The sequence below is a fragment of the Maylandia zebra genome, linkage group LG8 (genome assembly GCF_041146795.1).
Source record: "Maylandia zebra isolate NMK-2024a linkage group LG8, Mzebra_GT3a, whole genome shotgun sequence".
Taxonomy (NCBI): domain Eukaryota; kingdom Metazoa; phylum Chordata; class Actinopteri; order Cichliformes; family Cichlidae; genus Maylandia; species Maylandia zebra.
In genome coordinates, this window is record NC_135174.1 from 24,521,965 (window position 1) to 24,546,900 (window position 24,936).

The following is a 24,936-nucleotide window of genomic DNA, read 5'->3' on the forward strand; positions in this document are numbered from 1 at the left end:
TCTGTATTAGTACAAGCCTTCATTTGGTTTATGAAGAGAGACAGCACACAAAAGTTTTCAGTGGCTTTAATGTCTCATGTCACAGAGGGTTCGGCATGTTTTCTTTACCTTTTACGTGATCGCACAATGCCTCCCTGTAGACGCCGCCCAGACTGCAATGCATTCAGCATAACAATGCAGCCCAACCATTCACAAAAGAACACCTCTCTGTGTCACAGTGACAATTATGATGAATTGAAGTTCTGATCTCTATAACTAGATGTGCTTTAAAACCTGTTCTGTATTCTGAACAGCTTAGAACATCCGGCAGATTAGAGCTCAGGCTCTGTAATACATAGTTAAAAGAGCTTAAGGCATTTCTACCTGAGTTGCAGTGACGCACCTTCCACTGCTGCTCCATCAACATTACAGGAGCGATCTCTGTTTAGCCACCAACACTCAGCTTTTGAGTTTCACTTAAGCATCAAAAGGTGGACGGGGTGGTGATTTCACTTAAGAAATGGAACTGAATCTGAGTCCGTCTCTTTGAGGTTAAATTATCACAGCAGTAACCATATCAACAGTGGTCACCTTTAAGCTTATTAGGAGTGATTAAGGAGCTTAACTGGACTCATGTCTCAAGTAAAGAGATGAAATAGCATGCTTGTTTCCAACACAGAGCCACAAAAAAAGATTGCTGTACTTTTCACTCCACAGAAGGTAAAATCAGGGTTATGTCTGACCACAAAGTACCCCAATGGACCAATGCGTTTATTTGACTCAAACATGTGAAACATCAGTGCCTGTGTTGCATGATGCAGGTAATGGGTCATCTGTGCCCCAAGCAGGAGCCTGTGTGACTCTCCATCTGCTTCCTGTTAACAGATACCTGTTGTGTGACTTGACAGACAGGTGGGCTCTGAGGCAGAAGGTGCTAGAGCTTGAGCCTTAAGGGCAGATTCCCTTCATGCCCATACATTCTCTTATTATCTGCACTCCGATGGCTTCTGTAGAAAATAACTGCACAACAAAAAGTAGCTCTGTGCATTTTTTTTAATTCAGTAAAGAGTGCTTTTAAATGAAGATGTATCTTAAAAAAAAAAAAAAAACTTCCAGTGTGTTTGAATCAAAACAAAAGTAAACATTGCCAGCATGTATATAGTGCAATATCCTTGTCACATGGTTTAATTTGACATTTAAAGGCTATGAGGACACAGCTTCAAAGCTCATGTGGCTGCCAGTTACTTACACCCATCCACGTCTCACACACACACACACACACACACACACACACACACACACACACACACACACACACAAAACTGCAAATGTTAAGAGTGGACTTACAGTTTTAATCTTTAAATCCACAACTGTGCTATCAAACCATGTAAGCAAGAGAAGTGTCAGCTGTTGCCCAGGCTGTTTCAAGGCTGTGCGCCAAATGCTATGGCATAAAAAGTACTGACACTTCTACAGTTTTACTGAAGCCTGCCTCTTCAGTCGTCTGCCTTACTTTATGTTTACATGATACACGTGGGCATTATGCCCTGCAAGGCCAGACCACCAAGCAGAACTTCATCTCACAAGCCCCACATCACATTTACTTTTTAACACAACCACTGATGGTATGTTCCTAAAAACTTGATCTATTACCTTTCAGATGTTCTTAGCTGTCACGTGAGGCCTTCAGAGAGCCCCAGTGTCACTGGTTGTTAATGAAAACAGAGATTAGAGGGGATTCATGACAAGCAGAGTACTGTAGCTCAGCTTGGAGCTGACTGCTAACAGGATGACCTGCCTTACCATGCAAGTGCCTGACACAACTAACTCAAGGTCAGTGGGGAATAATATACAGTAGATTAGCTGCCTGACATCAACCCTGATGCCCTGAGGGAGGAATTAGAGCAGCAAGTGGGCCAGGAAATCAAGAAAAGCATCAGCTTACACACTTGGCCTAGTGTTCATTTTAGGAAAGGTAGATTTAAAAGTCCTGGAAACCAATGCATCGTTTGTGTGAAGTTGTACATAGATGGGAATATGCTGTGAACAGACCCAGTGTGCATCCTACCTGTAGCTCACACCATGCCACCTCCACTGTAGTCTCTGTGTCCAGCCCTTTATAGACCGTCTTGAAAGACCCCCTTCCAATCTCTATGTTGAATTTGAGATATCTTCCATCAGGAGATGTTGCCACCGCTTTAGTCTCCACGTCCTCCTTTTCTTCCTGCTCCCACTGAGTGTCAAACGTGATGCGAGACAGAATCTTTTGCTGTTTATTATGAAGTTCGTTTTCAGAGTCCGAGCTGGGATCTTGAGGAGTGGATCTGGCAACAGGTTTCCAGTTGCCACCGACGGACCCGGCGTCGGGGTCCTGGCGGCACGTGCTGGAGCTGGAAACCGGAGACGCGGACGGCGGGGTGTCGTCTGTTTTTTCTTCCTCTGCTCTGGACTCGGGCAGAGAGAGAATATTTTCTGCCGACCACGATAAGGCTTTGGAAAGTACACCGCTGTATAGGGGAGAATCAATGTCCATACTAATTTTCTGCAGGCCGTAGGAGTTCCTCCGTGCGCCCAGCCCGTGCGTCCTCAGCACGGATGGGACTCGGGACAAACAGTCGTCGGTCATATCCACGGAGAGCCCCGGGAACCCGCGTCCTGGTATCTCTACTTGTGCATGAGACATTGTGGCAGGTTCAACCTGATTTGGAGCCTAAATATGGAAATAACAGTAGGACAGCAGAGCACCGTTACTTTATATTTGAGGTTACTTTTCCATGATGTCAGTTAAGTCAGTGGCTTTAAAACAAAAGACTGGAGACTGAATAACAGCCATATCTAAGGAAAACAAGATTAGAGAGGATAGTCAGGAAACGTGTAAACTACTGTAGTGCCTGTAGTGGTAACCAGCCTTAGAAGTATATGACAGATAAAGCGTGTAAAAAAACAGAAAAGTGAGGAAAATACACTTACTCAGCACATTCACTGCGTAAAAAACATGTCACTTGAACGCTCCACGCACATTAATGCATAGTTTCTTTCAAGTGATTCGTGTGGTCCTCTCGTCTTCTTCTTCTTGTCTTTCTGAAAGCTTTTGCCATAACCTACTGCGAAAGGTCTGAACTGCCAATATCAACAAAGCTCCGGAGGGCAGTTCGTCCTGTGCTCTCCCAGTGCGCGCTTCCAACTCCGCCCCCTCGCAGCTTTCACGCGCCAATAGGGCAATCCAGAGGGAGTAATTATAATAAGATGAATGTTTGGTAATTTATCATTTTGAACCGCAAGTGTTATTAAGTTTTGATTTGTTTTATCCGATTAAAAGAATATCTTCAAAACTCAACTGTGGGAGTGACTCTAAATTTTTGAGAAACAATCCATAAGCTGCCTTTTATGACACTTTGTATTAATTTGGCGATCAGGTTCTTCAGCTGGTTGACTTTAAGCTTACTGGCGAACAGAATGTCCACACTTTCAACTGGCCCCCCGCTGATCAAAAGAACTCCTCCTCAGTTTCCTCTGAAATTAGATAAAAACAATGAGTCATTTTATGAGCCAAGGCTGTCCTCATTTGTGGAAAGCGGTATGCTGCCCAAAGGTGGAGGATGCGCACCCGCGCCTGGCCTACGGGGGGGGGGGCTGCTGCTCGTGAAACAGTACACCATTATCAGCCAAGGCCACACTGGGCCCCACCTGCCCCACAAGAGAACATACAAGGTTTTATCCACAAAGACACGCACAATTCTCTGGAGCTGTATCATCCCTCCACAGGCGGGAATACACAGCACATGATGTCAGTATGCAGTACTTTAATACAGCTGCAGCAAGGAGATCAAAACATCATCATTGCTGCAGTTTCAGTCTGCACTCTGCAAAGCTTTTGAAGTCCTCACTCGTGTTTATCACACAACAAAACGTCGATGCACGTGAAAGAAAGGAAATAGCCAGAAAATTTAACAAATGTCTAATTTATTTCCTACAGGATATGAAAAAGAAGTTGAATATAGACAGAGATAAAGATAACAGGAGCATCACAGTAGCTACTGCACAATAATAGGATACAGCAATCTGTACATGAAGTCCACTATTATTACACGCAGCTGAGTCAAGCCAAGACTGGCTCAAGCGTCTGTTGTGTTCCTCTTCTGGAAGCATTTACTCTCAAAATAAAAAGTCCCTCTGGTGTTGCTTTCTGGAATTTCTTGGTATGTCTGGTTGGAACAGAGGAATAACAGCCGAGCAAAGATCCACAGCTATTTTTACAGAGTAAATTTGTTAACAGAGAAAAATGAGAATAAAAGTAGATGCATTTACAATAATAAAGATGGAGTAAAGTTAAAGCGGGCAGGGAAAGATGTTCCCCTAAAGTACTCAGACATGACAGTATTTAGTGCCCTGATATTCATTGCATGGTTAAATGGCAACAAATGCTACCTATGACGACTTTACAAGTAGCATGATCTAAAATGCCCCCCCCCCCCAAACACTTAGAAATGATATTGGTTCTCTTCCAGTAAGAGAAGGCAACAACAATTAGAGGACCAGCATCCACTAGACTCGGTATTGAGGTGCACCTTATGTAGCCTTAAATGGCTAAATCTTAATAAAAATTTGTCTGTAAAGTACAGTATGAGGGCTCCCAGACAGAGGGTGTGTGATTCCAGCACAGTTTTAGAAGAACTTGACGCCTTTTCCATCATCCATGGTGAAGAGCTCGGCTTTGCCTTCTGTCTGTAAAGCCTGCAGCGAGCGAAGCAGCATCCAGTCCTCCAGACCGTGGAACTCTGGAGAAAAAGGATTACAAGCTATAAGAAAATCAAATAAACTAATCAATGAGTCAAAACACCGATCACTCAAATATGAGGTGAATAACAACTATTATCTCATAACAAACCTGCATTTCAAGTCTGGAAATATCTGCCTAAGAGAGCAAGGGAACACTTGGTTAATGTGTTGGATCTGGGAAAAACATAGGCTAAATATCTGAGTGACTCTCAAAGAAGCCAAATTATTTAGGTCACTAAGAACGAGGAGGGCTTATGGGGTGTTCTCAATTAGCAGCAGAGGACTGAGTACCACAGGGCAACTTCAGAGTCCACGCCTTAGGGGATCAGAGCCAATTTCAAGCATGCTGCTTGGAGGACCAGCAGCATAGTTTTATATGATAAGTGTTGACTCTTTGCAGTGATGCCAGATAGGAGGGATGGGATCACCGGTTTATAATAAGGCTCACACACAGTGACAATTAACCTAATGTGCATGTTTTGGACTGTAAGGGAAGAGCCCAGAATACCTGGAAAGAACACACAGAGGCACAGGGCAAACATTTAAACTCTGTACAGAAAGTGGAATTCGAATCCAGAATTCACCGCTTGTTGTGAGCGTTAATCTTTGTGCCAAAGTTCCAAATAAATCAAAATCTCAGGCTTCAGGGGCTGCACCAAACACATTTTTCACTCCTCTTGGCTGTGTATGATACTTGATACTTCAGTCAGTCCATGAACTGAAGGCCCCATCAAGGTTCGGTATTTGGTAAATAAGGATTATTTTCAAGCTGTGAATCATGCAAATCTGGTCTAGTTGAGGCCAAGATTAAACATATGTAGCTGGAAGTAAGTATAATAGGTTCCCTGTAGGGTTAGGGTGTGCTATGCAAGAAAACAAGTAAAAAATGGGCAGGTATCCGAGCCACTCTGACAAGAGCCAAATTATTAAGGAACAGGAATCTCTGACACAGCAAGACCTTTTGGCTCCCAGTCACGGGCAAAAGGTTTAGATACCACAGGGTCTCTTTCAAGTCCATGCCTTGGCAGGTCAGAGATGTTTTTAAGCACTTAAAGGATAAGCAGTATATTAAGCTGATATCTTCATAATATTTTGGGTCAATGTGTGCAGCACATTTCATTAGCATGGCATTTATTAACATTAAACAGTGCTTTACGTGCAAAAATAGAGATGAAAGAAGCAATTTGGGACTACAGCTAGGTGAAATCATGCAGAAACAGGAAACAGAGTAAACAACACAAATCAAACAGTTAAAACAAACTAGGACTGGAAACCTACTGTACAGCCAGCATTAATAAAAGCCTTTCTCGCCACTGTGTTATGTTATGTTTACTTTAACGCGAGCTGGGTTTTATGGGTGCTTTCTCCATGTGGAAAACTTTAAAACGGTGCCATACCTTCACCTTCTGTGTCATCACCATTGGACAGCTCATAAAGTGTAAACACAGAGTTGACCATACCGTTTTTGGAAACCTAAAATGTCGGAAAAAGATATAATGGTTACATTTACAGATGCGTTAAGGTGACAGAGAATAATTTTCTTTATTACCAAAAAAAAAAAAAAGCAGCTTTTTAAAGAAAAAGACCCCCATTTTATTCTAGATGATGAAATTGTGGATAAAAATATAAACTATTCCCAAAGTATTTTATTTATTTAATAAAATATTGATGTTTGGTGTCCCTGTATTGATACAATATTACCATGCAAAATATTGCGATACTATGCTGTATTGATTTTCCCCCCATCCCACTCAATTGTCCAGTTACTTTTAAGTCTGTGAAAATGAGGGACTGTGCATAAAAATGGCTTTAATAACCAAACACTTAGTGTCAAAATTCTGTTAAAACCTTTGAATTACAGCTTTAGGTCTGTATTTCTGTTGTTTCACTTAAAATCCACTGTGGTGGATTATTTATGAACCCAACTGTATTTTCAGATGTTTCTAGCTTGTCTGTAGCTTCAATCCTATTTAATATCGCTGAAGGCTATAATTTTGACCCTCCCCTCATGACCCAGCAGTAAAGAATGAATGTGCAAACAATACTTGTTAATAAAACAAATCACTGATTGTTTCCATTGGATTTGTTGGCAAAATATAGAATATTTACAGACATATGCTTTTGACACTGAAAATATAAACATGTTCAAACCAGTTTCACTCCTTTTCAATTACCACAACCCCAGTATACAATCTGGAACAATTTTCACACATTTTTACACAAAATCAGACAGATGCAAGTGCCATAAACCTGCCCAGCACCACAAACTTTCTGGTCCAAAGGTTGAAACCACTTGCTTAGGTTACTAATGCGGGAGCTAAAGCAAGAAATTCACAAACGACTAGCAGATGCAGGACACAGATTCTGTCCACCATGGTTTTGTCCCTAGAGAAATTATCCCAACATCTGTTGCTAATGATCAGTTCTAACCTGTCTAAAAGTGTGCTGCTCCTCAAGAAGTCAGCAGTGGCTCTGCACTCGTGCCAGCGCAGGCTGCTTTTTTTTTTTTTTTTTTAAGCACAAGGAGCAAAGAGAGCCCAAGTGGTCGATGAATACAACACTGGCCTTCTCGTTATGTCGCAGGTAACACCTACAATATGTGTGCAGAAGTACAAGGTGTACAAAACAGCACAGCAGTCGTGTTTAAATTGTTTACACAACCACAGCGGTTGTGACGTACACCCACAGCCCTGAAGATGTGCTCCATTAACCTTCACCAACACCATCTGTGTGCCAATCTCTATCATGAACAGCACAAGAAAGAATACGGCACATCTGTAAATGGCATCAAAACGCACTAGATCCTTTTTATTACATGATAATTTTCCCCCCTTACAGACATGTAGCTGATAGGCTTCCCAGACTTACTGGAAAAATGGGGGGGGAAAAAAAAAAAACTATACCCATTTGGATCTTTGAAGGTACTAATTTGGAACCTTGACCACAAGTCTTATTCTATTTTATTATAATTTCTTAATTTGACACATGAAGTGGTAAACAGTCTTATAACCTGAACGTACAAAAAAAAAAAAAAAGCAGAAACTGAATTAAACTAACTGAAAGTTGGAGAAAGTGAAACAGATGTTTTTTAAAGCTGCCATTTCTTCTAAATGCATCGCATGCAGTTAATCATTAAGTTTCTGTTTTGAAGAGAGAACAGACAGAAAGGAATAATCGTTGTTCAAAATGTGGGTTCAGAACAGGCAGTGTGGGGTCCAGTTTTTACAAGAACTGCAACCAAACAAAATGATTTAAGTAATTTGTGAGGCTAAAGGCAATAAATAGGTAAAATGATATAAATTTATAAACGAAAATATAGTGTACCTGATCAGCTATATTTATGAGAGTTATAGACTACCTGAAGGATGAGAAGTTAAAACTTTCTGGACCCTTAGTTTGAAGACTTGTTTGGTTAAGGCTTGGTTTTAATTCAGTTTGATGTTTTTATTAGTCCTTTATTTATCCAGGTAAAACTCTCATTGAGATTAAAATTATCATTTCGAAGAGAGACCTGGCATCATGGCAACAAAATTACCACATCAGTACATAACATTTAAAACAAATACAATATCCCACACAAACATGAAAAATATACAATAACAGATCAATTAAGAGCGAAATTAAAAACAATCACACCGAGTAAAAAAAGTAATTCTTTCGTTCCTTTAAGATGGAATTAAACTCCCACATGGTAACCAGTTCTAATAATTTCAGTTCCTTCTGCTGATTATTCCAGGAAACAGGGGCAGTGTATTTAAAAGCCTTTTTTCCTAATTCTATTCTGATTTTTGGGACAATCAATTGTATGATATTGCGAGAATGAGAGTTGATATTCTAAAAATAAAGTTCAGAAAAGTCTTCAGATCTTCATTTTTCAGTTTAAAGTTTAATTATATACCATCAACTCACAAGAAGAATCTTCTTAAGGTGTTTTATTTTACAAATACTCGAGGGAAAACCCCAATAATCATACAGTCATAGTTTTGGAGTTAAAGAAAAAGGTTTATGGATTTTGTTGGTTGGGGATGCGGTAATATCAACGAATGACCTTGTAAAACAGCTGAAGATACATGTTTCTATATCCATGTGTGCCAGTCACTCTAAACAGAGTGAAGCAGGGATAAACAGTGAAGCCAGTGTGGCCTTAAACATGCATTTTTGCTAATGATCAACAGAGGGCAGTAAAAAGAGTTAAAGTTGTATAAAAGTCTATGGGAGAACAAGTGTTGGTTGTTTCTGCTCTGTGACTCAGTAAACACTTTCCTAATCAGATTTTGGGCTTAGTCACTCCTTTCAGACCATCTTAATAAAAACCTCAAGCTTATTTTGTAAATTACAGATGTTCTTGGAGTTGGAAAGGAGGAGTACCCAGGTTACCCCCATTTACTAACATCTTACCCATCACTGCTCATTCATCATATCTAGTTTTAAAACATCAGGGGAAAAAAAGCACAAAACCTTAATAAACACACACACACACACACACACACACACACACACATATATGTATATATATAAAAAGAACAGTTTGTGGCAGTATGTGTTGTAATTTGATGACTCACCCACTGATATATTAACTTGCCCCATTCCTCTGGTCGTCTCCACATGACTAAACACCGAGACTTGTTTTTGTCCAACCACTCGAGGTTGCCTGAAGACAACAAGAATGCTTTTCACTTATCAACGTTACACAATAAGATTTTTTTTTTCTTATCATGACACTATGCTGGCAGGTAAAGTGAATAAAATTCACCTTTTTTCCTCAGTTCCTCAAAAACAACTTGAATTGCTTCCATTGACAGTTTTCCTGGGATTCAGTTAAGGCTAATGTGCAATGGCACAATAAGCATCTTCATGCCAGTTGTGTTTAAAATGCCTTATCTTGCCCTCGGCACAGATTAGCTGGGAAATAAAATTCAGTGATCATGTTATGACCTCAGTCTCTGAAGACAGCTTTGTATCAGGCCCGAATCAAGAGGGAAACCTCAAAATAAATCAGTCAAGCAGAGAGAGAAAGGGGGAGGTGGCTCTGTCCTAAAAACTACAGTGACTGCAATATGTGTCAACATTAATATCTCTGAACTATAAATTCTTCACAAGAGATTTAGCAATTGTAATATATAAAAAATAAAGGATTTAAACTAAAAACAAACAAATATTTTTCCAAAAAAAACATTAAAATAATTGAACACTCCCTTAAAAAGGAACCACAGGTTGACTTTCAGGATACGTTCTATCTTCTTGTTGTTGAACATGGGGCTTTCCTGAGCCTCCATGACATCCAGCGTGTAGAGCTTGTGATGCCGGCAGTAGGACAGAGCCAGTGAGCACCATGCCGCCAGCTGCTTCTGTCTCGTGTCAACATTGGGCTGTAGTCTGTCAGAAAAGAACACAAAGAGATTACTGCAAAGATTACCGCAAATGCTTGGGCAAAATAAACTTAATGCACGTTAAAGACACAAACACATTTTTCCTTAACCATAAACAGCGTTAATCACATAATCAAGCTTTTTTATGAATGCTGCATTTCTAATTAAAGTCAGTTTGCTCGAAAAGCCTTCATCTAGTAAGCATTTAATGTTTTATAATGAATAATTCTTTACTTTTCTTCATTGGTTCCAGAATAAAAGATGTTTATTTAAAATCTTTCTCCTGAAGTCTTGACTCATCAGGCCCCAACATCAGTGTCCAACATACTGACCCCTTGTATAGTTTTACTGATCTCCAACAAAGCCATTTTAATTACTTTAGGACGACTGCTGTGTTCCTTCGGATTACCCCCCCACCCCCCTATCCACCTCTGTGGCTAGTCACGTGCTCTAATGTTGTGATGTGGACATTAATGTGCTCTCTGTGCAGAGGAGGTTTTTTTGTTTCCTGTTCTCATGCTGTCCTCCCATAGGTGCCCAGCGTGAGAAGAGGTCTCTTTATTTTCCTCTTGTACTTTTCCCACTGTTGTGTAATTTTTCAGTGTTTTCTCTGCAACGCTGCCGATCTCCAACTGTATTCCCATGTGATGTCTTTGTTGTGTGTGTAAGTGTGTGTGTGTGTGTGGGGGGGGGGGGGGGGGGGGGGGGGTCCTATTCCTCTGCGGGGCCAATAAAGCATTCATTCAATTCAATTTATATACAGCTGACTTAATCTATAAGAACGTGCCATAATTTCTTAGTAGATTTAGATAATAAATCAACATCAGAAAAAACAAATATATTTAAGCTTTAAAATAAGTGTAGTTAAGTAAATGCAATGCCCCTCTTTAGATTCCCCCCCTGCATGTTCTAGGTATTGCTGCTAAAAAGAGAGGTGGCTGCTTTCCAGGTACAGCAAAGTCTACAAGAAATCTGCCATATTTAAAGATCTGTCAGTTTACCCACAGAGACAGCTTTTATTTTAGTTTCTTCTTAATTTAGCTGTGCTATTGATGTGCAAAACAAACAGGGGGTATATGAGACATTCTAAAAACAAAAGTCTTCTTCACATTTAAACTATGCAAACAGGTGGTTTCATGATTTATTGATATTTTAGAGCGAAAACACTGGCTATAAGGAAAACTACTCATCAGTTTGCGTCCACTTCAGCCAGTTTGATTCACAGTCTTTGTGCCCGCCCTTAGCCACCTGTCCATTGGTTACAACTCTGATCATCTGTTACAGGCCTCATTGCATCATATCCTGCCAACAGAGCACCTTGCTCTGAGACTATAGGGTTACTTGCAGTTCCTAGAGTTTGTAAAAGTATAATAGAAGACAGAGCCTTCAATTATCAGTATCGTCTCCTGTGCAAACAGCTCCTAGCTTGGGTTCAGAAGGGATAGGGAAGGAATGGATCACTGGGATGTTCTCTCCAAAATTACACCATCATTACCTTATAATATAAAGTGCCTTGAGGTGATGGTTGTTTGAAATTGGTGCTAGATCAATGTACCTGAAAAAACTCAATTGCCAGCCTATTTTGAGCCAGTAAAAGCCAGTAATATAGAATAAGCAGAAGACAGTAGATGGTCAGATTTTACTTAAAGACTTTTTATTGCAAGGACAGTGATTAAAATGACAATCCAACGTTTTGCCTGATTTTGTGTTCTTGCAGGCAGGAGCAATGTTTGGCAACATAATACAAACTTAATACAAAAGACAAACTGCACCCATAGGCAGATATGTTAACACTGACCTGGGATTAAGATAAGAGCAAAGTGTTCCATTTTTAAGTATATACATATGTGCTGCTTTCCTAATATCTGTCATATTGTAACGGGTTAAAAGTCATTTTTACATATCATGTATAAAACCAGTCTTTTATTGCAAGCCTAACCTATCATATTCGACCGCCTAGACAATAGCAGCCCCTTTAAATGTCCCTTTCGGGAAGTTGCTCTCCCGGTGATTTATCGGGACAGCAGTGTTTTACAGGGATTTCAGCACTGAGGTCTTCCTGACTTTTATTACACCAAAACGTGCAAGTCTTTAGGTGATAACTAGGTGGAGTTCTCGCTATCTCGCAGCTCATCCCATTAAATAAGCTCACTCGAGATAACAGTGGAAATCCCAAATTTCAAACACACGACGATGAACTGTTTGCCTGTTAATGTTTTAATATAGCCCCCTGAAGTCTAGCCTTAACGAGCCACTGAGACAAACCGAGAAAGACTTTAAATAAACTTCAGAAAGCCAGTGAGTGCAAAATCACTTCCCTAGCAATCTGTTTCGTTTGGCTAGCTGGCGTGCTAACATGATGCTAGCACGAAAATAAGCGCTCACCGACTCATAAATGAATAAATACTGAAAACTGAGTTACGTGTTCACAAGCTCTGCTCTGAAAAATACTGAGAAACATCTGACTCACGTGAAAAACGGTGGAAAATTGTACTGCCACGGCCACTCAAAACTCATTGCAGTGGATATGTTGGGTGCTCACAGCTGACAGCTCCCGGAAACGCGTCCAACCTCCCAAATGGTCCGACTCATAAACTTCCGATTTGGGGGATCGCAAGAAGAAAGATTTCTTTCTCTAACTTTTTTTTGTTTTCGTTGTTGTTGTTGTTGTTTTTACTTAGACCTCAGCATTTACAAAAAAAATCAGCTTTATGATTTTTTAAATGTATTTTGTAGATTAAATTAAAGACCTGTACCCGTGTTAAATATTTAATATTTAAGTTACACCTTTTGGCATTTATAAAGCCTTTTATAAAATAAGCATTTTATTTCCTCAGCCTCTTCAGCACGTGTAACCAGAGTTTGTTTAATTGCAATTGTACAATAGTTGTGCAACCATTTGCTTTGACAATAAAATATATGAAGAACAGTTAAAAGTGAATAATGACGCAATCCTTTTTATTCAACAAATGTCGAATATTAATTTAACCGAAAGTGTTTTTCACTTTAGATTAATATTTAGTTAAAATTTTCATAAAATGATAAGATAACTCAAATCAAAGAGTAGAAAAATTGTTTCAAGCTGAGGGCTTAAAGCAGTCTGAGGCTTGAACTTTTGAATAACATGGTTTACTTGTATATATGTTGACCCCATTATTTGAAACCTTGGAAATTATTATTTATGAGAACATCCACAATTATAAAAATATACATGACAAGTGTAACAGGCCAGCTTTAATGAAAAAACAAATTCTTAAATGTATTTCTCCCATTTACAGCTTATAAACACATGATTGCAAGAAAAAAACATACACACATAAACCTTTTTTAACAAAGTTATTTTATTATGGAATAACTTGTGCATTTTCACCAACTTGAAGCATAAATATGCCATCTATTTCTATTTACATGTCATAAAGCTACAATCCATGTTTCTGTTCTGAATTTCAAACTGTTGCTACTTTATATCTCTGTGCTGTTATTATACAATTTCTTCAAGTACAGCATGATTGAAAAATGATGTTTTCAGTTGAAAATAATCTACAAGTTGCACAAGTACTCTAAGTCACCATCATCTATTTCATAGCAAGAAGTATTAATATATTTTTTTACACATTTCTATATTACAATAAAATTCCTGCGTAAAAATGAGGCCGAAAAAGAAGAAACAATATTAGCATAGAATCTCAGATATTGCCATGAGTGATAAACTGTAAATTACTAAAAATAAAGATAAAAGCAATAAAAGAAAATTTGCTAAAGAGAGAATTAATGCATTTCTCCAAGTTTGACCTATTGGTTCTATTATCACTGAGATTTAGATAAACCAAAACAAAAAAAGCAATAAAATAAAATCTCCAGAAAGTGACTTGTGAGATTTAGACACCTAGAGTTCCAGGGAGGGAGAGCAATTTGTTACAGTCTTCATTCCATACACACACACACACACACACACACACACACACACACACACACACACACACACACACACACACACACACACACACACACAAAACAAGCTCAGTGGCTTTGAAACGGTAAACCAAACAACACCTGTCAACACCCATGTAGCTCGACTTCCTCTCCTGCAATACTGCCAACGTAGGGTCTAACGGTGTAAGCTGCACACGACAGAGAAAATCCAGATAAAACAGTGGTTAAACATGCTTCAAATATCCTCAGCGATGAGCACGTGAAGATCCCTTTCCTAGTCTGAATAAACTTGAAGACCCCTTTCACATATTTTACAGAAGGAGTTTAACTTTCCAGATCGCACAATGAAGCTGCTGATGTGCAAATGCAAAGGTAAATCTATCTCTTTAAACAATTTGACCACATTTACATGTTGGCCCAGGTCTGCACTGGAGGTTTGTTACTGTTTATTGGAAGAGATAGTTGTATTCGTTCAGGACGAACTCCACTATCTGGTTCTGGAAGACCATGTGCATCGCGATATTCCCCGACTCCATCTCTGGCCGAAGAAGCGTTGGGCCGAACACAATTGCCACATTCTGTACAGTCATACGATTATCCTGCCCATATTCAATAACCCTGTGAAAGAAATTCAATAATTATGACAAATCCTCTCAATTTCAATATGAATATAAGCACAGTAAGCAAAATAAATAAATAAAAGATAAAATGCAAAGGACAGAAAAGTAAAGTGTCACAAACCTGTGTAAATGCCCGAATAGAAGCTTCATGGTGTCGTGGTTTGGAGCAGGAAGTGACTGGATCAAGTCATACATGTGATCCCGTTTTGTGTTGAAATCACCAATTCCTAGAAATACATAACAATTGTTAATGATCAATGGCAACACTCACTGCAATTTCACCTGTAAAAATTGATGATATAGCGCTTAGAATTAGGCTTATTGTTAATTAAAGAATGCTCACTGATGGCTGAGATGAACTTATTAAAGTGGCTGTATGGGAAAAGCGGCTCAGAAAGCTCCCGGAAAAATAACTTCAGCGCTCCAGTGATAACGTGAACATCTTCCCACTGACCGTCCTCGAGGTCCAGTTCATCTGTTTATACACAACACATGCACTTGCTATTAAAACCCAGCAGGGGTCACTGCTGTCTAAAATGAGCCTATGAGATCAACACCACAGTATGTTCCTTGCCCACGAGGTGACTGACTGAATTAATTAGTTTAACACATTGATTGATTTTACCGTGATCGGCCTTGAAGCGCAGTTTCTGAATGACAGCGAGGTTCCCACTGACTCTGTAGAGTCCATCAATATCCAGACCTAGAAATCAGCAAGTAAGCACCAGCGAGTCAGCTGCTTGATCACGCACACAGGAAGATATACTTTGTAATTATTCCACTGTGATATAAATAAGGTGTTACCTCGCCTTTCCACTGCATTAATACATTTCTCTACAAAACTCGGTACTGTAGTCTTTTCATGTGCGCACAATGTCGCAAGGTCACAACCAAAGACATTTTCTGCAAAGAATTAGAAGAGTTTGATTACACACAATATCAGAAATGAATATTAAATATACTCATAACTCTTGAAGACATCTAGTTGGACGAAAGCATGGCTATTACACACTTCCTTAGAATTTCATTGTGTTTGTTTTGCCATTTTGCTGTCCATGCACTAGAAATAAGCTCTAAACAGAAGTGAACTGAACTGAAAAGCGGGTAGGAAAATTCAAAGCAGCTCGTATTTAAATGCTGATATAGGCACAACATCAGTGCTCAGTGTTTGGGAGGCACAAAGACTGATTTTTCCCTCCTATTCAAATCAGCCAAAGCCTGCAAATGACAACAAAGCTCTACATTTCCTCGTCTGAAATCACCTCTGATGTAGCCTTTTTCTTTGACCGTCTGCAACGTGGGACGCTTCATGAGGAACTTCATCAGTTTGGTTCGGACCTTCTTCTGCTCTGTTTCTGCTGCAGTGGTGGTTGCAGCTGTACTTGTAACACTTCCCCTTGCTAAAGATAGCAACAATAGACATTTAAAAAGGATGGGAGGGTAGCTCACAAATGTCTTATCTATCTAACTGAAGCACAATCATTATGCTGCTCATGCCACAGTTAAAATCAGAGATAATTTGCTTTTTTTTTTGCTGAAGTAGAAGAAGCTGTACTTACATTTTCTCTTGTCTACGGCACCTCCCACCTTCTCATCTGTGTTGGGGATCTTTTCATAAATGTCTGCATCCTCCTCCTCAGAATGATGTTCCTGGTACTCCTGGTAAACACAGACAATCAAAACAAATGAATCTTGATGAAGAGTTTTTCTAATTTTACCTTTTTTTAAAGAAATGTTCCATCTAGTGACCACGTAGCTAAAAACAGAAATCTACAAGCTTCTTAACTAGGAAAAAATGTGAGACAATTGTGTGTTTTCTAATGCTGTGGTTTTCTACACATTAAATGAACTTGATATTAGTTTTAATTGATTTTTGTTTTTAGCCAGAGTTACGCTAGTAGTCTAGAACCAAAGAGCCAAAGAACATCCAGCTCCCGGTCTCTGGACATCCAGCTTTGTAGGGGTTGCTTGCAAGATTGTCCAGAATGAATGGCACCCCTTTGGAGGTATAGCCCAAAATACAGTCCCATAAAGTTATGTATGCTTTCCCAGTGTACTCATCTGTGCTAATCCAAAAGCATGAAGCTCAGATGTTGAATATCCAAATATAGCACTTACACAAAACTTCATTGGCAAATAAGCTAATGTTTAAGGCTTCATCTGAGCTGAAACATGAGTACATTTGTTGACACGGCAAAAGCTTTTTCTTAAACTTTGAGCAAGTTCTACCTGTTTACCTTTGGGTATTTAACACTAATTATTAGGGACTTCAGGCGTGAAGCAGCAGCAGCAGAGATCTGCCTCCTGTCATCATCACCATCAACCACAACAACCAGAAGTTTCTGTTGTGATCTTCTAATGTCTAGTTACCGTTGGGTGCAATTAAGCTTTGGTGGTCAAAATCTGGCTCCCTGTAAGTGTTGATTTATGCCATTTATTGATACAAAATTTAAGAAACTTGATGAAATATGCGGGTTTGTTTTGTGTAGGAGCTGAATTGGAGTGAATATCTACACAATGTTATTAACAGGAAATGGAACAGATCAACTTCTATAAACAGACGCAAATTTAATATTTTCATATAAGAAAAAAATAGAAGACAAATAAGCTATTAAACCATTTTAATGCAGCCTAATTTTGATTATTCTGTAAAAGCAGTTTAAAGACTTACAAGTTGCCTTATGGTGTCCACTAAGACTTTATGCCAGTCAGTGATGATGCTTTCGGTGTCATATTGCAACAGAAACTCCACACCATTCTTTCCTTTTAACTGAAATGCAGAAAAATCACAGATTAAAAGAATTTATATATATATATACATTTTTATTTTTGCAAGCACAAACCCAAACATATGATGTGACTCATAAATCGCTGCTAGATTATTTATAGAAGAGCTCCTGTTACTGACTGAACTCGCAAAACTTTTTTCAAGGAGGAAGTGAGTGAGATCTTATTTTAGCTGTGCATTTATGGAACCAGCTCTACTAAAGCACGAACACACCCACATATACAAAAAAACATTAAATCGCACACATAGAGAGACGTCCCGCCCATATTGAAAATGAAAACAATTCACTGCTCTCTTGAACAATAAGAGCTGTAAGGCCTTGAAGAACTGAAAGACTAATGAATCTACAGCTCCTTTCTTCAGGAGGAAGAATGAAGCAACTTGTGTGGCAAATAAAAGCTACATGTAACATCATTATGTTCGCAAGTTAGAAAACTACACAACCCAGCTAATACATACAATATATGGACAAAAGTACTGGGCACCTACACATTACACCTACAGGAGTCGCTCAGCTGTGGAAACCCATGACATGACGTTCTTGGTGCAGCTTTCGTGCTGATTTTAGTGGCCGAGGAGGTGTGGAACTGTTTATTGACTGAGTCAGCAGAGTGCTGGTGATTTTGATGCATTGTATGCCTCAGCACCTCTGCCCTGTTACTTTACATGATCTGCCACTCCATGGCTGAGTTGCTGTGGTTCCCAAGTGCTTTACAGTTGATCGTGGAATTTCACAAACTGACTTGTTGCAGTGGTGGCCTCCTACTACAGTACCATGCAGGAAATCTGTGAGCTCTTTAGAGTGAAGCACTCCTAGGCTCGCTGTTTGATTATACAACATTATACAACTCTGGCAAAGCCGCTGAAAACACCTGAATTCAAGGATTAACCCTTTAAACCCTAACCTAATTTACCCTTTACAGCAGGGGTGTCCAACTCCAGGGCTCAAGGGGTGGTGTCCTGCAGGTTTTAGATGTATCCTTGATCCAACACAGCTGATTTAAATGGCTAAATGACCTCCTCAACATGTCTGGAAGTTCTCCAGAGGCCTGGTAATGAACTAATCATTTGATGCAGGTGTGTTGACCCTGGGTGATATCTAAAATCTGCAGGACACCAGCCCTTGAGGCCTGGCTTTGGACACCCCTGCTTTAAACCCTAACCCATCGCCGGTGACGGGTTAGGGTTTAAAGCAGGAGTTTTTATTGGAGTGTGGCCCAATACTCCCCCCCCCCCCCCCCCCCCCCATACATTGTAGCTAATATTACTTCTATAACTGCTAGCTGCTAAAATGATCTTTTAAGGAAGTGAATTTTCATATATTTAGCGAGCTTTTAATGCATTTTCATAGTGTTTCGGATCTCAGTTCTATAGTTCGAGGTCAATTGTCTTCCCCTCCAGTGGGCATGATTTTCAGTGTGAAATGTGGGGCACTGAGTGCCCTCCTCTTTTCTCTGTTTTTCTGTTCTCTGACATCCTGCCAGTGACATCAACCTCTGTATGCTATTGATGGTTATTTTGTTTCATAGACAAGAAAGAAGGCTTCCCGTGGGACCTATAATCGAGGATGCACAACTTTAGCAAGTGTTTGTTTTTGTGTTTGATGCTGAACACACTTGGAATAGAGGACGAGTCTATGCATAAGCAGATGTTTATATTCTTTTTTTTAGTATTTCAAATGAACAACAGGGATCAGAGTTTTTTCCCTTCACAGTTTGCAACTGTAATAAAAGATGCACATCTTGTGACCGCGTGTGTTCTGAATTAAATTAAAATTAGACCTAAATATAAAGCTTGTCTGTTATACTGTTATACTTCTACGGCATCTGAGACCAAAAACTAACACAGCAGGCTATAACAAAAAAAGTAGAAGAAGAAATCATGCAGTTTTATGTCTTTGAAATGCGGCTCTGATGCTAGGATATCTCATTTTGTTAAATATCTGCATCTCTGGTGAGAGAGAAGAAAGGAATCAAGGATGTACAAGCTTAGAAATGAGCACTGTCAACGAACACACCTCTAAAACATTCTTTTTGCTCGATTTGTCCTTTGTGGCCCAGCCAATCGTTGCTCCGCGCAGATCCACCGCAACCTCCGGGACAATGTGATTGGTTTTGTTCTGCAAGGAGAAAAACAAAATCCAGGTGTTTACAAAACTGACGGCACGGCATTCCAAGAATCAAGATGCCTTTAATAAAAGATGTGGCTGTCCTTGGCAGCTCGTGACCCGAGGGCCTTAACGCATTCTCATAAAGGTGACACCTCAGCTGGCAACACGTTGCAGTTTAGGTTTTCCTTTCCCTCTCTCAGGTGAGAAATGTGATAGTATCGTGCAGATGATAAGAACAGATAGTTGATATTTAAAATCAAGAAGAAAGAACTGAAAACTTATTTCATGAAGAGTTGTGACTACATTTAGTCACAACCCTGCCAGAAATGAGCAAGAATGCTGTGTCAGAGCTCCTATTATTATGCTCATATCATTAATATGAGCGCTTCCGTTGTTAATACAAAGCGTATACTATACCGCGGCCCCTGATGATGCAGATTTTGGGTCCTTGTGGAACGTCAGCACCCCTCCATGGAGAACAGTCCACGTTGGGGCCCAGTTTTTCCTGGAATGGGAGAAGATTCATAAGTAACACAGAAACTCGAGAAATGTGAGTAAGATACTTGCAAAATACACCTCAAAGCAACCTCTTACCTTACTTTCCTTCCATTCTCAGACACTTTTGTTTTATTAAGAATTCCAGCTTTCTCCAAGTTCTGCACCTAAAAATACAAACAGTAAACATCTTTGAATTGTTAGCAGATCATGTTTAGTTATCAGGCTTATGAGTAAAATTTACTTGTGGGATGAAATGAAGGGCAGCAGGTTGAACGCAAACGTCTTCAGCAGCATTATGCATACAGAGTATATTAAACAGCACTGCCTTCTCTATTACAATACACTGCATAAAGAATTGTTATAATTATTAATTTATTTTATGTTTCACATCCAAGGGTGCTGATTTTACTTCGCAGCAGTTTGCTTCTTTTCTTTTTTCACCCATTCTGTTGTAGATTTGCTGTTGTGCATGGGATTTCTGTCCTGTAGCATGACCCAGCTTTACCTGTCAGACAGATCTGTCCTCAGATTGGGCTCTAGAATTTTTTACTATGCAGAGGTCAACTCAATGACTGCAAGGTGCTCAGATCCTGTGGCCGCTAAACAAAACCAGATCATCACCCCTCCACCACCAGGGTTGACAACTTGTAGGAGGTGTTTGTGTCGATACGCCATGTTTGTTTTTCACCGAATGTGGTGTTGTGGATTATGGACAGACACCTCCACTCTGGTCTTGTCTGTCAAAGGTACCGTACAGTACAAGAGTCTGGTGGTTTGTTCAGATGCAGCTTTTCAACACCTGAAGACTAGCTAACTGTCAAAGTTTCTGTTTTTATAGAGATGGTTACACTCACCAATGATCAGTTAATCCAGTTTACTTGATTAACAGCACCTGACTGTTATTTAGACTCTTATTTCTTCTTACGGCATCCTTGGCATACATTTTTGCAAAAATTTGGAAAGCTTCAAATACACTAACATGACATGCACAATGTGCTAAAACTATGCTGTTAGTCCTGTTATGTGTTGTTTAAGGCTTTAAGGCAACAGCACAGCAGCTTTTCTCTAGAACAGGGGTCTTGAACAGACAGTGCCAAATGCAGCTCTTCTGCCCATCACCAGTGACTCCCTGTGGCTTTGACAAAACCCCGCCCCCAAAAAACAGATGAATATGAAATTGATCAACGTCTCAGTAACAAAGCTGTTTTCAGCTGCTCCCTCAAAATTGGTCACCACAGCAGGTAGCTCTGCATTCCTAAAACAAACCCCAAGGGATCTGCGTCCCCTCCCCAGACTGAAACAGGAAATTTACACTTGTTAGGCAACTGTGTGAACCACAACACTAAAGAGACGCTAACACCACAAGACTTCTAAAACAGTGAGCCACTATATAGTATATAAGTAAATGTCAACCCAGTGTGTGCAAAGTTGATTTCCGGGGGACTACTTTTAGAGGATACGCATTGATCAAACAGTGGCAGGGTTGTGTAAATTTTCAACATTCTTATAAAATTAAGTACAGCTGCCAGAATGAGAGCTCAACAGATAAAAATTCTAGGAAGAATCAATTTTGGTTTAAAGTAAGAAAAAAGAAGAACTTCGCATAACTTGTCCTTTGATCTACAAGAGTGACTTTCAGGCCGGATCTATCACAGTTTCAAGACAACAGATCTGTCTTCAGCCAGATGCACATTTAGGCAAAAACATACAGCAAAGGGTTTGCAGGTTTCCAGCAAGGGTGAGCAATGGGGTGATTTCAATACAGTACAGTATTTAATGCATGGAATGAAACTGGTTGAGTGCAACAAATGCTCGGCTAATTATCTAAAAAATGACACCTTTTGCCCATCATAGATAGATGCACCTATCTATAGATCAAGGGCAGGCAAGCTCTCTAACTAACCACCCACATTATAGCGCAGCCACTTTGAGGTCAGATAATAAGGATTTCTCCAGGGCCAAAACCCAAAAGCCTTAAGAGAGAGACACAGAACTCCTTTCAGTTAAAGGTGAAGATCAGAGTAATTTTGTTGCTACTGAGAATTCATCAAAAGCAGTCAGTCAGTACAATCCTTGGCAGGACATAAGCTCCGCTCACATTTTGCTGCGTCTCAGGAGAGTTTCCTGTACTGGAGCTGTCACTGGAGCTGTAGTCTGACATGTTCCTCCTGTGAGTCGGGGCGAATCTCTGAAAGACAGTGAGGAGATTTGTCATTCAAAAAACCCACAAAGCTTACCCAAGCATGTAAATTTAAATTTTGAATAAGCAGAAATCAAAATCAGCAGATAAGATTTACATTTCTTTAAATGATTAACATCTTATATCATCAGGAGGAGCTAAAGTAACTCTTACATGATGAAATATGTGCTTATTTGTTGCACTATAGCTGCAAATGTAGCATGTACTGGAAAAAACAACAATGTGTTGATAACACTTTGAAGATAGCGTTGCTACACTACACTACCAAGTGAGACTTGTTTAGAAGTGTAGCAAAGGGTGAATGATTAAACACCAGTATCTCATTTCACCAAAATAGGATATCTAGGAAAACTCATCCCTCGCCATCTGAAATTGGTTGAAAAGTGAAAGGACTCAGTTCCTCCTCAGTTCCTCTGCAAACCCCCCTGACAACCAGCAGTTTCATACTCAGACTCTTCTTTCTATGGAAATACGAAATACTACACCACCGTGACACAATGGTTACCGTGTGTGAGGAAAAATACGTTTTGACTGACTCTGAATCTCAAAAAATCCATGATTCACATGTAGGTATATATTAATGGCTTAAATGTGCATGTAGGTTGTATAGAAGATGCATTTTGCCCTGTCATTTTCTATGATGTGGCTTACAAGATTTAGATATCTGAGGCTGTGGGTGGGCATCCTGTATGTGTAAATCGGTGTTATCTATTTATCTCCATGCTTCACATGCATAGGTGCACTGCAGCCCTGAAAGTTTTTAGACTTTATTTGCCACAAGGACTCAAATGCTCTGGATTAAAACAGTCTTTAACCTGTTAATCCCTGACTATGCAGGTCATGTACTGAAGAGTGAGCGTCTTGTGCACTGCCCCTTGCAAGCTCTACCCAGGCTATCTGGCATTGTGTGCTACGTGTGAAAACAACTTTGGGCAACGTCCTGACTTGATTCTCCAAACACCACCTTAATACTTAGTTTTTAGTTTGACTGTAACATCTGTCTAGGGATTGCAGATATGAAATGTAGTTTCTTGGCTTCTTAAATCTGTCACATTTTCTCAGTGTTCAATACTGAGCACTATCCTTGTTAATATGGCATTAAATGGTTAGAAGAACAACAATCACCTAACAATATGCACTTGGTTTTAATTTTTTTAAATACACAATTGTATTACCTAACTTATTATTATAATTCTGGTCTTTTTATGTTTCAGGTGTGCGACAAAAAAGAAAAAATAAACTGTTGCTTACAGTCTTTGTCATCATTCAGCCTTTTCACACTAATAAAAAAATGAAACTTTATATCAAAAAGATGACAGTTGATCCAAAGCCTGTTTTTCTTGGTTTGAGTAAACTCTTTGGTTCCAGTGAAGAGAAATCCAGTGTTGTGCCCTTGAGCAACACGGTTGCTTTGAACCCCTGACTGCTAGAGGTGACTTGTTTAGCACAAGCCCTTTATTGTATACCAGAAGTCGCAGGTGTTTGTGGAAATATCGCTTTTTGCTCTCCCTCATCCTCCCTCTCTCTGTTTCTGTAAATAAGCGTGGTGTGGAGCTAATTTGCCTTGCTAAATAAGGGTTAAAAAGCATAGTAGTGTTGATTGTTAAACAGGTACTTACCCTCACCACTTTTGCCTGACTAAAGCTTTCTGTTTAACCCAGGCGACACACCCTGAATACGTGATACAGCTTGTGCTTAAACAAGCATGTGCTATTATTGGGTGTATATGCATGTGCATGTTCGTACCCCATCTTCCTGGGCAGAGCTGAACTGAGCAGGTCCCACGGTGTGTCTCCAGTTTTTGATGACAGACATGCCATCCGCCTCAACGCCATTCTCCACCCTCAACTGGCCATAAGCTACAGGGGCCTAGAGGGACAAAACACAGTTTAGTTTCATTGATTAAATGCAAGAAAATGAGTGAAAGGACGCAACTTTAAGGATCAGTGTTGCTTTAATTTAGACAAGTGAAAGTTTGATCCTACTTATCTGCCAAAGGATATGAAATATAGTGCTTTAGTTAAAATTCATATTCAAAATTTAATCCTTATTTCAGAGCCTGAGTATGAGACGGCTCAAACCCTCAGGTAATCTGGAACAACTACCTGTCTCGTTACACTCTGTGTCTCCCTAAAACTTTTATACTGCAAGCTAATTGAATGAGCTCCCAGTTTATAACACTAGCTGTACTCCAGCATTAGCAGTATTCAAAAATAAGCTAAAATCATCCCTGTTTAGTTAAACCTTTTAGCAGCATAAAATGATCACTTTATTAAATGTATGCTACATTTATAGATTTGATTTCTAGGACCGTATCATTTTTACTGCTCTCCTGATCATCTTAATATTATTTCAGTTTTAATTCTGCTTCTTAAGATTGATTTGAGTAATTGATCTTCTCTTCTTGCCTACTGTCTTAGTGTTGCATGCAACTGCAACTTTTGCGGTAGCTTATGCATTGTGCAGAGAACTGTGCTTCTACTCTGTAAGAAGTTTTCTATGAATATACATATAAAGTTACGCTTGTTTCCTGTTTATTCAAATCTACTATGCAGTAAGTAGACGGGTACAGGAGTGGCAGTGGCTGTGGTTTAGGAAGTAGAGTAGGTCATCTACTAATCGGAATACTGAAACCCGAGTTGCTCATCGAAGTGCGACTG

At 39.6% G+C, this 24,936-nt stretch overlaps 3 protein-coding genes across 6 annotated transcripts in view; all 3 read right to left on the bottom strand.

Moving 5' to 3' along the window:
• wnk4a (WNK lysine deficient protein kinase 4a) overlaps nt 1-3,155 on the bottom strand; it is a 50,066-nt gene extending 46,911 nt beyond the window's left edge. For both annotated transcript variants that reach the window (XM_014408460.4, XM_014408459.4), the window contains exons 1-2: nt 2,950-3,155; nt 2,048-2,689 (exon numbers count right to left, since the gene is read on the bottom strand). In XM_014408460.4, the coding sequence (XP_014263946.2) occupies nt 2,048-2,662 (615 nt within the window). In that variant the 5' untranslated portion in view covers nt 2,663-2,689; nt 2,950-3,155. The remainder of the gene's footprint in view (nt 1-2,047; nt 2,690-2,949) is intronic.
• Nucleotides 3,156-3,925: 770 nt separating this feature from the next.
• On the bottom strand, nt 3,926-12,729 carry vps25 (vacuolar protein sorting 25 homolog). Of its 2 annotated transcripts, none has more exons than XM_004556739.4 (6): nt 12,598-12,729; nt 9,989-10,134; nt 9,512-9,565; nt 9,321-9,409; nt 6,156-6,231; nt 3,926-4,757 (listed from the first exon to the last, which is right to left on the bottom strand). In XM_004556739.4, exons 1-6 carry the CDS (start codon nt 12,642-12,644, stop codon nt 4,645-4,647), a joined length of 525 nt encoding a protein of 174 aa, XP_004556796.1. In that variant the 5' UTR covers nt 12,645-12,729; the 3' UTR covers nt 3,926-4,644. The 2 variants fall into 2 exon arrangements, with proteins under 2 accessions (XP_004556796.1, XP_076743786.1); XM_076887671.1 differs by lacking the exon at nt 3,926-4,757 and adding an exon at nt 4,785-4,894.
• Nucleotides 12,730-13,448: 719 nt separating this feature from the next.
• arhgap27 (Rho GTPase activating protein 27) overlaps nt 13,449-24,936 on the bottom strand; it is a 31,923-nt gene continuing 20,435 nt past the window's right edge. For both annotated transcript variants that reach the window (XM_004556738.5, XM_012920635.3), the window contains 13 exons: nt 24,023-24,145; nt 22,175-22,264; nt 20,173-20,240; nt 19,996-20,083; nt 19,486-19,587; nt 17,352-17,450; nt 16,240-16,339; nt 15,943-16,080; nt 15,485-15,583; nt 15,306-15,383; nt 15,024-15,155; nt 14,802-14,907; nt 13,449-14,678 (listed from right to left, as the gene is read on the bottom strand). In XM_004556738.5, coding sequence (XP_004556795.1) covers nt 14,507-14,678; nt 14,802-14,907; nt 15,024-15,155; nt 15,306-15,383; nt 15,485-15,583; nt 15,943-16,080; nt 16,240-16,339; nt 17,352-17,450; nt 19,486-19,587; nt 19,996-20,083; nt 20,173-20,240; nt 22,175-22,264; nt 24,023-24,145 — 1,395 coding nt within the window. In that variant the 3' untranslated portion in view covers nt 13,449-14,506. The remainder of the gene's footprint in view (nt 14,679-14,801; nt 14,908-15,023; nt 15,156-15,305; nt 15,384-15,484; nt 15,584-15,942; nt 16,081-16,239; nt 16,340-17,351; nt 17,451-19,485; nt 19,588-19,995; nt 20,084-20,172; nt 20,241-22,174; nt 22,265-24,022; nt 24,146-24,936) is intronic.